Source organism: Scyliorhinus torazame, chromosome 18 (assembly GCF_047496885.1).
Source record: "Scyliorhinus torazame isolate Kashiwa2021f chromosome 18, sScyTor2.1, whole genome shotgun sequence".
NCBI lineage: Eukaryota > Metazoa > Chordata > Chondrichthyes > Carcharhiniformes > Scyliorhinidae > Scyliorhinus > Scyliorhinus torazame.
The window spans coordinates 45,490,546-45,508,103 of record NC_092724.1 but is presented as its reverse complement, the minus strand read 5'-3'; the positions used below and the strand labels follow the sequence as shown (position 1 = coordinate 45,508,103).

The 17,558-nt window shown below is 44.8% G+C and overlaps 2 protein-coding genes across 8 annotated transcripts in view; one reads left to right on the top strand and one right to left on the bottom strand.

The window, feature by feature from the left end:
• The window catches only part of atcaya (ATCAY kinesin light chain interacting caytaxin a), a 245,651-nt gene extending 232,911 nt beyond the window's left edge, over positions 1–12,740 (bottom strand). For all 3 annotated transcript variants that reach the window (XM_072482712.1, XM_072482714.1, XM_072482715.1), the window contains exon 1: positions 12,533–12,740. Coding sequence is in view for 1 of the 3 variants with exons in the window: in XM_072482715.1 (XP_072338816.1) it covers positions 12,533–12,537 (5 nt within the window). In the remaining 2 variants the exon portion in view is untranslated. The remainder of the gene's footprint in view (positions 1–12,532) is intronic.
• The window catches only part of LOC140395188 (zinc finger RNA-binding protein-like), a 75,817-nt gene continuing 70,619 nt past the window's right edge, over positions 12,361–17,558 (top strand). For 4 of the 5 annotated variants that reach the window (XM_072482709.1, XM_072482708.1, XM_072482706.1 and 1 more), the window contains exons 1-2: positions 12,361–12,505; positions 13,173–13,251. In XM_072482709.1, coding sequence (XP_072338810.1) covers positions 12,469–12,505; positions 13,173–13,251 — 116 coding nt within the window. In that variant the 5' untranslated portion in view covers positions 12,361–12,468. The remainder of the gene's footprint in view (positions 12,506–13,172; positions 13,252–17,558) is intronic. The other variant, XM_072482710.1, reaches the window with a different exon arrangement.

Here is a 17,558-nt window from a genome sequence, read left to right as displayed (position 1 = left end):
TACTGTGGTTGAGAAGCCAGTAGAAAATCAGACAACTGAAGGGTTGAAGGACGAATATCCTGGGATTTTTCCGGATTGTGTAGTAACTCGGTCGCAAAGTCACAGGCTAAGACAAGAGGAGAAATCAAAGAGTGAAGATGAAGTTGAAGTGCAATTATCAGAAACGATTTTTGATCAGATGGTTGAAAGAGAATAAGAACAGGTGGAGGATGAGGCGGATATTTTTAGTTCAGGAAAATTGGCGGAGTTACAACAGAAAGATATAGAAATAAAACGGACATATCAGAAAGCATATACAGAAGAGGAATCTGAGAGTATACCAGAGTGTTATTACCGTAAAAGTGATGTCTTGATGAGAAAATGGAGACCTGTACATATGCAGACGGATGAAAAGTGGGCAGAAGTTCATCAAGTAGTATTGCCGGTAGTGTATAGAAAGGAGGTGTTCCAAGTTGCACATGAGGTACCAGTGGGAGGTCATTTGGGAATAAGGAAAACACAAGCTAAAATCCAGAAACATTTTTATTGGCCTGGACTACATAAAGATGTAGTTAAATTTTGTCAATCATGTCACACATTTCAAGCGATAGGGAAACCTCAAGCAGTGATAAAACCAGCGCCCTTAATACCCATTCCAGCATTTGAGAAACCTTTTACAAGGGTCCTAATCGATTGTGTAGGACCACTTCCTAAAACAAAAAGTGGGAATCAATATCTTTTGACTATAATGGATGTGTCTACTAGGTTTCAAGAGGCCATTCCAGTACATAATATTACAGCTAAAAGGATTGTGGAGGAGTTACTTAAATTCTTTACTAGATATGGACTACCCACAGATATTCAATCGGATCAAGGATCGAATTTTACTTCAAAGTTATTCAAAGAAGTTATACTCATAGAATTTACAGTGCAGAAGGAGGCCATTCGGCCCATCGAGTCTGCACTGGCTCTTTGAAAGAGCACCCTACCCAAGCCCACACCTCCACCCTATCCCCATAACTCAGTAACCCCACCCAACACTAAGGGCAATTTAGCATGGCCAATCCACCTAACCCGCACATCTTTGGAGTGTGGGAGGAAACCGGAGTACCCGAAGGAAATCCACGCACACACAGACAGTGACCCAAGCCGGGAATCGAACCTGGGACCCTGGAGTTGTGAAGCAATTGTGCTAACCACGATGCTACCGTGCTGCCCACGGATAGCTTAGGAATAAAACAATTTAAATCAACTGCGTACCATCCAGAATCGCAGGGAGCGTTACAAAGGTGGCATCAGGCATTAAAGACAATGTTGAGGGCATATTGTCAAGATTATTCAGAGGATAGGGATAAAGGAATTACATTCGTATTGTTTGCAATTGGGGATGCACCTAATGAGTCTACCAAATTTAGCCCTTTTGAACTAATTTTTGGTCATGAGGTAAGAGGACCACTTAAATTGATTAAGGAAAAATTGGTGGGTGAGAAATCGGAAATTACACTATTGGATTACGTGTCAAATTTTAGGGAACGATTAAATAGAGGTGAATTGGCTAGACAACATTTGAAAGTTGCACAAAATGTGATGAAACGGGTAGCGGACAAGAAATCCAAAGTTCGTAGTTCTGTCAGTGGGGATAAAGTTTTAGTGTTGTTACCAGTGGTATGTGAGCCTTTAAAAACTAGGTTTTGTGGACCGTATCAGATTGAAAGGAAATTAAGTGAGGTGAATTATGTGGTAAAAACACCAGATAGAAGGAAGACTCACTGAGTGTGCCATGTGAATATGCTTAAAAGGTACTTTGAAAGGGAAGGAGAGAAAAAGGAATGTTTAATGATTCTAACTCAAAGTGACAAACCAAATCCAGATGACTGAGAATTTGACATAACTCAAATTAAATTGGAAAATGAGGATGTTCTTAAAAATTGGGATGAATTGTTAAGTTACCTTCCAGAGGAAAAACGAACTGACCCGAGTTGTTGATATCACATGGGCAAGTTTGGAGAGATAAATTGGGAAGTACTAAAATGGCTATATCTGATGTAGATGTGGGAAATGCTGTACTTATCAAACAACATCCATATAGACTTAATCCTTTAAAATTGGCACAGGTTAACAAAGAGATTGAGAGTATGCTTACAAATGGCATAATTGAAGTGGGTTGCAGCCAATGGAGCTCACCCATAGTGATGGTACCTAAACCAGACGGTACCCAATGGTTGTGTGTGGACTATCGAAAGGTGAATGCAGTTACAAGAAAAGACTCTTATCCTATCCCACGTTTGAAGGATTGCATTGAGAAAGTGGGACAATCTGTTTTTATTTACAACTTCCAGACATGGAAAGAACATTTAAAACATCGTATGGAGTTCTTCGATCGACTTCAGGAGGCGGGTTTGGTGATGAACCTAGCCGAAAGTGAATTTGGAGGAGCCCGAATCACTTTCCTTGTGGAGTTTCCGATACCCTCAAGACGAAGGGAAATAATGCGATTTCTTAGAACGAGTGGATTTGATCTAACAGTTGTGCAAACGTTTTGTGGCGTGATTACTCCACTGATGGAATTGCTGAAGAAACGTTAAAAAATTCAATGGACAGCGGACTTTCAACAGGCATTTGACTGCCTGAAAGCTGTGATCACCAATGGTCCGGTATTGGAGAATTGCAAGGAACTCTGTGGTCAGATTGAACTAAAGTATCTGATTTTAAAGAGAAATGCCGAGGAATAGAGGAATGGATGGATCGTGCAGAGATTTTGTTCAAAGAGACTGTCAATCGAGAAGAATTTCGGTTGGAGGAAGAAGAACAAAGAAAAATGGGCTATATTATTATACCTGTTTGCGTGGTTTTTTTTTAAAAACGAAAAGGTATATTTACTGTGTACATTTCTTAGTGGATGGTGCAAAAGTGAAAAATGAAACCATCTTGAAGTTGATGGTTTATTTTTTCCCCGGGGGGGGGGGGGGAGGTGTCATGCGAGAGTGCCTTTAAGAAATGGATGTTTAAGCAATGTACTTTTAAGAAAACAGTGATGTCAGAGAGTGGGTGGAGCTGAGCTCAGTTCAGCCATTTTGATGTTTCAGTTTTGAGGAAAAGACCTTGGTGTGTCTGTGTTTGCAGTGAGCTGGATTTGCTGTGATCTCTGCCATGAAAGACCATTTCTGGATCATTTGGGTGATTTAAACTCATAATAGTCAAGCCTTTAACCTGAAGTGTTTCTGTTTAAAGGTGTTAAGTCTCAGGGATGTTGTTTGATAGGAATAACTGAAGGATTATTTAGTGTTGTAATATTTTCAGGGTTATCTTTGAAGTAAGGGGTGTTAAGAGATCCAATGTTTATTTAAGAGGTTATGAGTTCATGGAATAAACATTGTTTTGTGTTTAAAAACCCACGTGTCCATAATTGTAATCCCACACCTAGGGAATAAGCCTTGTGCTCGGAAAAGCAACAATAGCATTAAAGGGGGAGGTTGGTTGAACTCCATGATACATTTTGAGGTTCTGAAAACACCTCTCCCATAACAATGCTCCTTGTAAGCTTCCAAAGTTCTCTTCAACTTTTCTCGGACAGGGTCCAGCACCTCCCCAATCAATTTACGGATGGTTTCAAACATCGTTCTCCATTACCTCTCGAAATGCGTGTCAAATTCGGTAGCCAGTACCCCAGATAGCACATCTGCCGTAATCGGGGCAGCCGCAACCGCTGGAGCCGCTATCTTCCTTTTGAGGTGCCACGGGAAACCTCCAAGTCAGTGGAAGAATTTCCGCCCTGAAAACTTCTTAGTTCCAGCCTTTTTGGCATTCTTCAACAATAGTCTCCTTCCACTTTCATCTAGCTCAAAATTATCAACCAAAAACCTTGGGAACCGGACAACAAAAAAAACAAGTGGCCTGGCGAGAGGTACCTGGTGCACAACCTCCTCCTATAATCCGACACCGGAAGTCCTCCCCAAGCCACTTTCTGTATGACATAACTGGCAACAGGTATAAGACACGATTTGTAGGTCATAATTGGGGCAGGGAGGCAAATGGCTGCTGGCAGGCACGCTTTTCCCCATTGTCCTTCCTTTTGCTGGTGAATTTCATCATGGTGGGCAAGACCTGTCCTGAGAAGCTGTCCCATCTGCTAATACATCCAATTAAGTTAATTAGAGAGTTTGTAGAGGGCTAGCGGCTTCCTCCTGTTGCCTAGAGATATAGGTCACTGAACTGGTACACCATAAACCTAGAGCAATGCTCTGGGGTCCTTGGCTCGAATCCCATCAAGGTAGATGGCACAATTGTCCTGCTGAAATTGTTATGTAACCTGGTGAATGGTGTTTGAATGGATGACTTGCATCATCAAAATGATCTGTCGAGGGCCAGCTTGCGATTTTGGTAGAGGTGCATGTAATGCAGACTGGGTCAGGGGCAGTCAAGAAGCCTGAAGGCTGAAACACTGTGGGGAGCCAGTCATTAATGCCCCAAGGAAATTAAGTGGGTCCCTGGAAAGGGAGAATGGTACAGAGGGGCACTCAGCTATTTGCACTTAAGTGTGTACAAGTTACGGGGAGTGTACATTATGGGCTTGGGCATTGCATAGGATTGTTACACTCCTGGTGGGGGTCATAGGAGGAGGTGTCAAGACATCAGGACACAATTTGAGTTCATCTGATCACAAGGAAAGTAGCATCTAGAGATAGGAGCCCAACTGTCAGGTTTCAGCTCCAGCTGAATGAGGAGCAAACCCTTCTGCATGAAGGTCAGAGCCTAGCGGAGAGAGACGCAGGGCAGGAGTGCCATGGAGGCCGTAGTCTCTGCATCTACCAGTGAAGGCAGAGTTTCTTGGAGATATTGGAAAACCAGTGCCACTGGAAACTATGACTATCCAGGCAGAGGTCTCAGGGCTTTTGGCCCCCGTTGTGAAAAACTTCACATCTCGCAGCACCACTCACCACACCTTGCCAGTGGCTGTGAAAGCCATTGTAGCCTTGAACGTGTTTGCTTCTGGCTCCTTTCTACGATCAGCTGAAGACCTTGGTGGGGTTTTGCCTCCATTTCTGCATTTCCCCCAAGTGGAGGGCATCATCAATTGCACCCATGTGACCATCACGATTCATCAACAGGAAGGGTTTCCATTAGCTTAATATTCAGCTAGTCTGCAACCATCAGTTTCCTGCATGCCTGCGCTCACTTTCCTGGCAGCTGCCATTACTTCTGCATCCTCCAGCAATCCAGGATGCAACACCACTCTTTATTCCACCCCCACCTGAGCATGGTTGTGTGGTTCCGTTTTTCAAGGATTGCCCACAGCTGCCTTTCTCACCTCCCTCACTTACTCAGGATGTACTGATCACCCAGTGCCACCCAATCTAAGTGTGCATCTGAGTTTTATCTGAGTTGGTGGTATGTACACTTGTAAGGTGTAAGAGTGCTTGTACCTGATGTCTCTGCTAGCAGCGTTTGCCTGGATTCAGAAAGAAGAATCTGTCAATCCCCTGCAAATGTGAACCCATGGGAGTCACAAGCTCATGAGCCTTGTAGAGTTGACGCCTCTGCGGCATTGAGGTTTCCCAATGCAGCTGAGCCGCTTGCATGCTGTTGGACGTGCTGGAGTGCTTCACACTACCTTCATCGATGTGCTGCAGTTTCTATTCACCTCCTCTACTGGGGAAGCCCTCTTTGCCTGCCCTGACTTCCTCAAGCTCTGCTATGCTGGTGATCTCCATTGCTTCCCCCCTCCAAGGAAGGGACACTGTGTGGCCAGGCGATCTGTCCTCTGCTTTGCACTCTTTCTCTGCCAATTCATGCCTTTTCTCCTGCAAGGATGCAGATGTGGTATATCTAGACTTCCAGAAGGCATTTGACAAGGTGCCGTATAAAAGACCAATCCAGAAAGTGAGATTGCAGGGGATTGGGGGTAGAGTACTAGATTGGATTGTGGATTCGCTGATTGACAGAAAGCAGGTCGGGATAAATGGGTCCTTCTCTGGCTGATGAACTGTAACCAGTGGTGTGCCGCAGAGGTTAGTCCTTGGACCTCAACTGTTTACAATCAATATAAATGATCTGCAAGCAGGGACAGAGTGTAACATAGAAACATTTGCGCATGATACTCAAATAGGTGGGAAAGCAAGTAGTGAATCGGAGATAAAGATTTTACAGATAGATATAGATAGGCTAGGAGATTGGGCCAAAATTTGGCAGACAAGTTTAATGTAGATAAGTGCGAGGTTATCCATTTTGTGTGAAAAAATAGAAAGGCAAATTCGTATCGAAATGGAAAGCAGATTCAAAGTGCACCTGGGCAGAGGGATCTAGGTGTCTTTGTTCATGAATCGCAGAAAGTCGATATGCAGGTACAGCACTGAATTAAAAAGGAATGTTAGCATTTATTGCAAAAGGACTGGAGTATAAAAGTGTTGTTGCAATTGCATAGGGTGTTGGTGTGGTCACATCTGGAGTACGGTGTTCAGTTTTGGTCTCCTTGTTTGAGGAAAGATGTGGTGGCATTGGAGGCAGTTCAGAGAAGGTTCACCAGATTGATTCCGGGGATGAAACGGTTGATGTATGGGGAGATACATACACACATAGAATCCCTACAGTGCAGAAGAGATTGAACAGTTTGGGCTTATACTCGCTGGAGTTTAGAAGGATGAGGGGGGGGGATCTGATCGACGTATATAAAATACTAAAAGGGATTGATGAAGTAAACGGGGACCAAATGTCCCCCTTTGTAGGGCAATATAGAACGAGAAGTCACAGATATAGGTTGAGAGGCGTAGATTTAGAAGTGAAATGAGGAGGATCGACTTCTCAGAGGGTGGTGAATTGGTGGAACTCACTGCCCCACAATTCAGTGGAATCGGAGTGATGAAGTGGTTACAAGAAGGAGATAGATATATTTCTGATACAAAATGGATTAAAGGGATAGGAGGAAACAGGTAACAGGATTTGAAACCAGAAGAGATCAGCCATGATCTGATTGAATGGCGGGGCAGGCTCGAAGGGCTGAATTGCATACTTCTGCTTCTAATTCTTATGTTCCTGAGGCAGAGGAGAGAGAAAGGAGAGTGCTGTCTCAATGAGCCTTTAGGCTCATTGACATAAGATGTTGCAAGCACCCAATGCAGATCCTCAGCAGCTCTATACTGAGTCTTGCTAATGAACACATCGGAACACATTCCTCCCACGTTCAGAAGCACTGTCTGGCCTCAGCTGATGTATCTGCTGGAGGATAAATACCCAGAGGCCTCTCATGAGGATCTGCTGTTGCACTCATCTTACCGGAGTGAATAAGATCATTCAACTTTTTCACCACTGCTCCAAGTTCCATATGTCCACATTCTGTCTGCTCACATTCTCAGTCACCTCTCCACGTTCCTCCTTGACCTTCTTCTGCCACCCTCTGGAACGAGGACCTCCCTCCTCTCCCTCACTGCCCCAAGAAGGAACTCAAGATCTGCAACTGAAAATGAAAGGGCTGCTCTGCCCCAGGTTCCAGCCCTCAGCCTTTCCAGCTCCGTGACTGGCACGGCAACTGAAACAGTCAAACAGCAAGCCACATCAAAATCTGCCATGATCGGAAATCGGGCACTCGATTGCGCAGTCCTGTTTCTGCGGCTGCTAATTGGTCACCCAAACTGCCCTCCAACTGATTGAGAGGCTACCCCTGGGAAAATCAGAGTCTGTGACTGCTTTCCTTCTGGGAGCAGAAGAGAGTCACAGAAACAGTCCCAACACCCATTTTCCAACCCTGGAAGAAAGGTCAGGCCCATAGAAATATTGAAAATTGGGTAGGAGGGCTTCAACTTAACTTGCAAGGGTGAGGATGTGTTTTAATAGCCACATGGGCCAGAATTGTGTCAGTTGAGATCGAGAGTGTGAAGGGCTCAGTGCTGCAGCAAAAGTTAAAAAAGGTCTCTTTTATTCTTCCATGGGATATAAGCATCACTGGCAAGGCCAGCATTTATTGCCCATCTTTAATTGCCCCTTAGAGTGAGCCACCTTCTTGAACTGTTGCAGTCTATGTGGTGTTTCCAAAGTGCTGTTAATGGAAGAAATTTGAGATTAGAATTAATATACAACATTTATGTGAATACTGTGTTGGTATTATAGGGGAGGCAATGGTGTAGTGTTGTTCCTGGGCTAGTAATCCAGAGACCCAGGTTAATGCTCTGGAGGCCCGGGTTCGTATCCCGCCATGGCAGATGGTGAAATTTCAATTCAATAAAAATCTGGAATTAAAAGTTTCATGATGACTATGAAACCAATGTTGATTGTCATAAAAATAATCTGGTTCACTAATGTCCTTCAGGGAAGGAAATCTGCTGTTGTTTCCTGATCTGGCCTACAGGTGACACCAGACCCACAGCTATGCACACATCCCATGAATGAATAAAAAATGAAAATAGTAATGAGTGTATCCTTCCTCCCTCATTTATCTCAATGGTCTCTTCCTCCACTAATAATAATAATCGCTTATTGTCACAAGTAGGCTTCAATTAAGTTACTGTGAAAAGCCCCTCGTCACCACATTCCAGCGCTTGTTCGGGGAGGCCAGTACGGGAATTGAACCTGCGCTGCTGGTCTTGTTCTGTATTACAAGCCAGCTGTCTAGCCCACTGTGCTAAACCAGCCCCTAGTTCATCATATTCAAAATCCAAAGTTACAACTCCCTCCATGACCTCCCCATCCTATCTCCATAACCACCTTCACAATTGCCCTGTTGATTGTGGCTTATCAGATGGCCCTCAAACCCTTTTTCAACCAGGCTACCAATTAGTTATCTCCCCAAACACTAGTGAAACTCGTTGGCATATATTATTCATTGTTGAAGTGCCTCACAATATTTCCTATATCAAGCCTTAAGTGAATGCACTTGGGGTGTTTTACTAGCTTAAAAGGTGCTCCATGAATGCAAGTTGTTGTTGGCAGCAGAGCACACGTGGTCCATGTGAAATTGAATTGAACGTCAGAATGAAGAAAGTGGAGAAAATTACATAAAAGTAAACATTTTGAAACAAATGTTGGCATTAATTTGTTTCCGTAAAATGGTATCAAAATTCCAAATGTATAACCAGTGTGACACATTGGCACATAACCCAGGCTGACAATCAGCACCGTGCCAGTGGTGGTGTCCTCCAGATAAGACTGTAAACCTAATCCACTTGCTCAGGAGAAAGATGTCCTCATACTTGCCTCAAATCACCTATTCTGCACAGTTCACAATCCAGCTCCCTCAACACAAACACACGTCACACATACTTTCACCAGGTTTATTTCCTTGTCCAGTGCCAGTCGGCTCAGTTCTGTAAACCAACCACACATCACAGATCTGGCAGTGGAGAATATACAGGTAGCTCTGCTCTGCCTGGTGTATGCCTGTCTTTCAGGCATTGAGTTGAGGCAACATTCCCTGCTCAGAGCCTACCTGTCGCTACCAGCCATTCCTGACTCTGCTTTAGACCTGGGCTGTTCACTGCCGTTATCACTCGGAGCCGGTCTTGGTTTTCTCACTTCCCGCATCATTGTGCCGTGATCTTAAGTGAGATTGACAATTAGGGGGCTGTATTACAAGGCTTTAACTTCGTAAAATCTTCCCAAAGTGCTTCACCAAGAAGAGATATAGATTGGTTTTGAGGAGGATTTTAAAGGCGTGATTGAAGGAATGAAGCTCCAGAGGGTCATTTCTGGATTGCTGAATGCTCTGCACCTAATCGAGACCAGGAGTGGATGTAAAGAAGACAGAGTCAGAGGAGGGCAAGAGCAAGGATGGAGAAGATAGGAGGCAAAACCATGTAAAGAAATTAGAACAATTATTTTGAATGAGGGAATATTGGTGACTGGGAGCCAATGGAGGACAAGAGGCACTGGCTGAGTGGGACATGATGTAGAAGGTGCAAAATTTTGGATGCTGGCTGGAACTTGTGGTACTTTTGTGGCTGTATCAACTTGCATTTCTCTGGGGCCTTAATGTTGCAATGTTCCAAATAAATTCATAGAGTGGAAGAAGGGCGGGGACAGGGACATGGCTGAAAAGTAGATTTCAAAGAGGCATTCTTCAGGTGGGATGAGATATAACAAAGGATTGTGGAAGAGCTCCAGAGCATCTGAGGTGATATGGCGAAAGACGCTTGTGACTGATAGTGGAGCAAAGGTAGGTAATGGGAGAAACACTCAGTACAGCAGAGCTAGAATCATGGACGGTGTATACTGGGTTCATGTTTGGAGGAAATAAGACAAAAACACAGGATAGATCAATCCAGGGAGGAGGAATCTGCATGGTGGCTGATGGTGGATTTTGGGCGATAACTGAGTGCGACAGTTGAGTCAAAGATGGCAACGAGTTTAAACAGCAGTGCCAGAGAGGTGGGGGCAAAGACGTGCAATATTTCAGAAATGGAAATCTTGATGGGTGTTGGTTTGAAGCTCAGCTCAGGAACAAGTACGAAGCTGAGGCTGCATTCTCTTGTGTTGAGCTTAAGCTGCAATCAGGCAGAGTAAGGGGATCAGCAACTAAAAGATGCACAGATTATGAACAGGATAACTTCGGTTTTTCTGACATTAATAAATTCTGCCTCATCCACGGCCTTGCAGGCAGTCAAGTATGAAAGTAGTGGAATCAAGTGAGAATCATTGAGAGACACATTCTTCAACAATGTTGTTGAGGTATAAGCAAGAAGTGAGGAATACAAAGGGCTGAAAATGGGACTGAGGAGGACACTGGAGGTGGCTGATGAGGGATGGAACAGTTGTGGCTGGTAATATTGGGAAAGGTGGGAATGAACCTACAAAAGAGTGGACCATTGAGGAGAGGATGAAGGAGAATAATGTAGTTGTCCATGTCAAAGAGTACAGAGAAGATGAGAAGGGATGACACATTGTACACAGAATAATGATGGCAAATTTGATCAAGGTGATCTCCCATTTGTTGAGAGCTGGGTTGAAAGTGCCCATAATAATTTCACATGGAGCTTCTCTATCCAGTTTTGCCTCCTATTCTTTCATCCTATCAGCCTAATGAGACATTGCGAAATTAAATTTCATGTCAAATATTTTAAGCAGTCCTCCAATATAATTTTGCTAATTTCCTTTATTGAGATCTTTACTGTGCAAGCTGATTCACTGCAACCATGTATTTGCAATATCATCGGGAATGGCGATCAGAAACTTTGACTGATGTTGTATTTGGACATTAATTATAGAACAGTGCTAGAACATCCCCCGATGTTTACCCAAGTGCAGTATTTGAAGGTGTACAGCAGGCAAGTGTATGCTGCATTAGCCAGGTTAGTTGTTTAAATGTCAGTTTATCTGAGAACCTTTGCAGGGCACATGTGAAATAAATTCCTCCTAATCACTGTTTGGTTATTCCTTCTGGAAAAGTACATGCATGTGGAGATTGTTTGGTGAGAACAGGACCACAATTAGCTATGATGCCTCCCAGAGGTCGGTGATGAGGCCCATGCATAAAGAAAGGCACCTCAGGCGAGGCTGCTGATGGCAGCTGTTCACCTATCAAATAGATTGCTAAGCTCAACATCAAACTATAACTGCTTCCCCAGCCATAAAAAAATATTTTAAGACTGGGGGTGTCCAACATACCATAGACGTGGAACTTTAATCCAATTGTACATATATTTCTGCTTCGCTGATGTTAGTACCATTATCATTTGTTTGCATTTAAATTCCACTGTGTGCCTTTTTGTTAAGAGCCAAGCGTCTTTTGTTCCTATTACAGTACACATTTGTTGAGGATTAGTTGAACACATGTCCCTGTTTTATGGAGGAAACGGCTGGCAGCATGGTGACACAGTAGCACTGCTGCCTCACAGCACCAAGGTTCGATTCCGGTCTGGTCTGTGTGGAGCTTGCACTTTCTCACCGTCTGGGTGAGTTTCCTCCAGCTGCTCCCGTTTCATCCCACTGCCCAAAGATGTGCAATTTAGGTGGATTGGCTATGCTAAATTGCCCCTTAGTGTCCAGGGATGTGCAGATGGGGTTGCGAGGCTAGGCAGGGGAGTGGAACTAGTTAGTGGTCTTTCAGCTGCACACTTAATGGGCAGAATGGCCTGCTTCTGCACTGTAGGGATTCTATGAACTTTCATCAACATGCCTGTTGCCCATTTATTGAGGGTTAAACATTGTTAAGAGAGGTTAAAGTCCTCAAACGTTCCTTTTCATGAAGGGTTAAGCTTTTCTTGGGATATTGTCAGCATTCCCATTCTATCTTTCAAAACTATTGGGGAGTAAAGCCCTCAATGCCCCTTGGGGTTTAAAGGCCTTGACGCTCATTTGGGGGGGAAGGGGGGGGTCCGAGAGGCAGCATTGCAGCTCCCCCTACCGGACGGGAGGGTGAAGTTGCTGTTTTTTTTCTTGAATGAATTCCAGGCCACGTTTGCGCGCACGCGCGCCGCCGGTCGGGTCGTCATCACGCAGGCGGTGTGTACCGGGAGCCTGGAGAACGGCGAGGTGAAAGGTCGCGGTCCAGACGCAGGGAAGCTAATGATTCCTATATGTCCCATAGTCTCCTTCGCTTACGGTGAGTACCGATGGCACCGGCACCTACCCCATCTCCGCCTGGCCGGCATTAGCGGCGCCGCCGCCTCATTTCCCCCTTTCACTCAGCAGCAGCTCAGGGCCCAGCAGCTCCAGGCTCAAAGGTGATGATGGATCCACGGCGAGTGGGGCCTGAGGCAGCTCAGGTGAGCGTGTCTCTCTCTCTCCCCTCCCCCCGCTCTCGGCCCCGCGCCTTGAGCCCCAGACTCGCCGCTTTCTGCGGAATTTTCCTCTCCTTCCGCTCCAAGCGGAAATAGACCATGACTGACAGGAGAGTTGGCCAATGGGGGAGGCCGGGAGGGGCGGGCGCTTCCGGTCCCTACATTAACATTCTATTAGTTTCTTTTTTAGTTTCTTTTTCGGGGAACATTTCTGCCTGTCCCTTCACCAATCAGTAAAGTGGCCGAGCTACACTTTGAAAGATAAACTGAAACCAAAAACAGTCGTGCAATAAGTTGCATTTTCCTCACATTGGGGTCCTTGCCTTACAGTGCATTGTTTTCCCTTTCTGAAACACTACAGCTCTGTCCGGTGCGGGGCTGTTAATAAAGTTATTGTGGTTGTTGTGTTTTGTTCGCGGAGGCGGTGCCAATAAAGTTTTTATTTGATTGTTCCCTCTCTCCTCCCCCCTAATTGGTCACGTGACGCAGTGCCCGGCCGGTTGGGCGAAGACGCCAAGATGGCGGCGAGTAACTACTACGGATTCGCGCATGGCGGCGCTCAGTACAGGTAGGATGAAGGAAGTGGGTGGTACTGGGTGGGTGGGTGACTGGGCAGGTGCAACCTAGGAGGTAGCGAGTCCCAACACCGACAAATCGGGTAAACTGTCCCACGAATCTCCCTCAACAACGATATTCTTTAAAATAGCCATCTCCCCCGCCCCCTTCCAAACCTTCCATCCCCCTCCGGTAAGGAATGAATTAACGGCGGGATCCTCTGTCACAGGAAAATGGCGGAAGAGTCACGGCCTCGGGACTGCAGCGGCCGAAAATTTGTGCAAAAATTACGGGGTGTACCTCCTCTCCTTCCCTTTCCCTTCATTGAGTACATACAGCAACACTCTCTCCCCTGAGCATCCTACCCTTTTCCCGGCCTGGAAGGAGACAGGTGGCAGCTACCTGCCCGGTTACCTCATTCTACCTTAACAGCCGCCACCGGTTTTTAATGGTGCCAGCGCTGCCCTGTGGCTGCACCGTTATTGCTCCATGGGAGGGGCATGCCGGCTCTCTCCTTAGTGAAGCCGCTCCTCGCCTTATTTTCACTTGTCGTTCGTTCTGTTGCCATTGCGTTTATCTTAATCACACCTGAATCGGTACATCTGCCCAGTCACTTCCCTCAGTTCAGATTCCGCCTTTTTAATGCAGAATATAATTTGTGAATGGCTTAGAATAATTCCAATGCTTAAAGCTGCATCCTGTCGTAAACCTTAGAATATTACACGTCCCTTCGCTAGGTGTGAAATCTGCAACGTAGTTTAGTTTTAACAATCGTAATGTGTTTTCTGCTTGTCTTGGAGAAAAATCTAAATTTTATTTCGCACCCATGCCAAATGCATTTCATTGCCTGAGGGGCTGGACAGTTACAATTGATGTGCAGGGCAGCAGGGTTTTCTCCAACATATTGAAAGAAACATTCGTTTGAATGGAGGTGTGTTTTGAAAGTAAACAGTTTTTTTTGTCACTTTTGGGGATGCTACTTTTACTCCTGTGTACAAGTAGGACATTCTGGCTGTTTTACATGCTTTTCTTTTAAGCTGAAAACATTTACATTCACCTCCGCTTGAGTTGTGCACCAGTAATGTTAAGATGAGAATTACAGGAGTTTGGTAGTCGTTTGACTTTTTAAGGTGAAATTCAAACATGAGAAGTAAAAATCTGTGTTCCATTAAGAGTTTTATCTTTTATTCTGTGAACATCCTGAGGTCTGTTGGATTCTGATTTTGGGCATTCCTAGGGGTGCACATCTCCAAAAATCTGTCCTGGTCCACCCACGTTGCGCTACCACCAAGAAAGCACAACAGCGCCTATACTTCCTCAGGAAACTAAGGAAATTCGGCATGTCCACATTGACTCTTACCAACTTTTACAGATGCACCATAGAAAGCATCCTATCTGGCTGCATCACAGCCTGGCATGGCAACTGCTCGGCCCAGGGCCGCAAGAAACTTCAGAAAGTCGTGAACACCGCCCAGTCCATCACACGAACCTGCCTCCCATCCATTGACTCCATCTACACCTCCCGCTGCCTGGGGAAAGCGGGCAGTATGATCAAAGATCCCCCCCCCCCCCCCCCGCCCGCTTACTCACTCTTCCAACTTCTTCCATCGGGCAGGAGATACAGAAGTCCGAGAACACACACGAACAGACTCAAAAACAGCTTCTTCCCCACTGTCACCAAACTCCTAAATGACCCTCTTATGGACTGACTTCATTAACACTACACCCTGTATGCTTCATCCGATGCCAGTGCTTATGTAGTTACATTGTATATGTTGTGTTGCCCTATTAAAGATTTTCTTTTATTCCCTTTTCTTCTCATGTACTTAATGATCTGTTGAGCTGCTTGCAGAAAAATACTTTTCACTGTACCTCGGTACACGTGACAATAAACAAATCCAATCCTAGGTCTCGTCTCTAATTTCTTGGAAATTTTCTTGAAATTTCCAAACGGCCAAACCATTTTTGTTTTTAGTAAATTAGTTTTACTGTTATTGCATCTGCTATAGTTTTACACTGCACCCTCAGAAGTGAATGCCTTTGACAGTTAAGTGTAAAGCATTTAATAATGTTTTTCACATCTGTACATTATGGGTAACAGACTAGTATTCTTGCAGGTGCAAATGGTTTATTTAACTAACAATTTAGAAACAATGGAGGGGTTAAAAAGAAGTGGTGATAATCATCTGAGGTACATGGCAAATTAAGTTCAATGCAGAGAATTGTGAGTTGGTTCATTTTGGCAGGAGAAGTATGGAAAGACAGTTCAAAGTAAAGGGTGAAACTCTAAAGGAACAAAGGAGCCCTATTTGCATAAGTCATTGAAGACGGCAGGGCATGTTGAGAGAGCAGTTGATAAAAGCATATACCATCCTAAGTTTTTGTAATAGTGACATTGAGTACAAGAGTGAGACGGTCATGTTGAATTTGCATAAGAGTTACGCCTCATCTAGACTAGTACGTCCAATTCTGGGCACCCTACTTGAGGAAGAGTGGGAAGACATTGGAGAGAGGACAGAGGAGATTCGCAAGAATGTTTCCAAGGATAAACAACTGTAGCTATGAGGAGAGGTTGGGGCTGTTTTCCTTGGAGAAAAGAAAGGCTGAGAGGTATTCCAAAATCCTAATGGATATGGACAGGGTAAAGGGCAAAAGGAGCATAAGTGATCAGTATTCGGCTAATTCAATCAGAAGAGCACGCAACTCTTAATTTCAGGGTCGTGGATTTGTGCCCATGTTGGGCGCCATGGTTTAGGCTGGCACAGTGGTTATCACTGCTGTCTCTCAGCACCAGGAACCCGGATTCAATTCTGGCCTTGGGTCTCTGTCTGTGTGGAATTTGCACTTTCTCCCCATGTCTGCATGGGTTTCCTCCAGGTGCTCTGGTTTCCTCCCACAGTCCGAAGTAATGCAGGTTTTGTTGATTGGCCATGATAAATTGCCCCTTAGTGTCCAGCGATGTGTAGGTTAGGTTAAGGGGTTATTGGGTGGGGAAGTGGGCTTGGGAGGAGTGCTCTTTCATAAGGTCAGTGCATACTCGATGGGCCAAATGGCCTGCACTGTAGTAATTCTGAGGTGAGGAAAATTGCTTTTATCCAGAGTGGTTGGAGTCTGGAATGAACTTTGAGTGTCATGGAGGCAGGTTTAATCGAGATATTCAAAAGGAAATTGGATTGCTATCTGTAAAGAATTAATGTCCAAGGTGGTGGTGCAGTGGAGTTAGATAGAATGCTCTTTCAGAGAGCTAGTGCAGACTCAATGGGACGAATGGCCCCCTATGTACTGTAAATTTGTGATATGGAAACTGAGTTGCTGTAGGAGAGGGCCAGATACCAGAGGTAACTGAAAATGGGAAGAGAAGCCCTTAATGGCTTTTGTCTGGCTACAGTTAGATTAGAATGGAACTAAACATGCAGTCCATTCTAGTTGGATAACAGCGGACAGGCATTGGAGGAAAATGGTGTGATCGACTGTGTCAAAGGTTTAAGAAGAATCAGGAGGACCAGATTCCCTTTGACAAGTAATTTGTGACGTGGAGAGCTGCATTGGTACTGTGATGGGATGGAAACCTGATCAGAGAGATTCAAATGTAGAGTTCTGGGAAAGGTGAATGTGATCATGAGTTGAGAAATGTCCTCACTCAAAGGATTTAATCTTTGAAATATTTTGCCCCAGAGACTTGTGGATGCCTCGTTTGTGTATTTTTTAAGGCTGAGACACAGATTTTTGGTTTCCCAGGGAATCAAGGGCTCCTAAGGAGTGGGCAGGAAAAACATTGAGGCTAATGGTCAGCCATTATTGTATTGTATGGAGAAGCAGGCTTGAGCGGCTCTTTGGTCTACTTCTATTTGTTATTCTTATGGCATTATGTAGTCGAGAGACTTCCAGCACATTCCAGACTTTGGCGAGGAAAGGAAAACCAGGTTTTTTTGAAGGAGAGTGAACTGTTAATGCCAGCTAACATGGGAGCAAGGAATGAAAGTTGGATCAAGAACAGAAAATACTGGACATGCACAGCAGTTCTGACAGCACTTGTGGAGAGAGAAGGGTACTAACATTTAGAGTCTGGATGACTCTTTGTCAAAACTGGAAAGTTGGATAGATAGTTTAGCAGGGTAGCTTTGAAATAGCAAGCGGTAGTTCTCATGGACAAGGTGAGCTTGGAGAGGACATGAGGGGAGATGCAGGTTCATGGTTAGAACATTGGGAAGCCTCAGGAAAGGGAGGGAGGTGAGAGAGGCAGCTGATCAGATGGTGTCAGTCGGAGAACCATAGAATCTCTACATTTGGCCCATCAAGTCTGCACCAACCCTCTGAAAG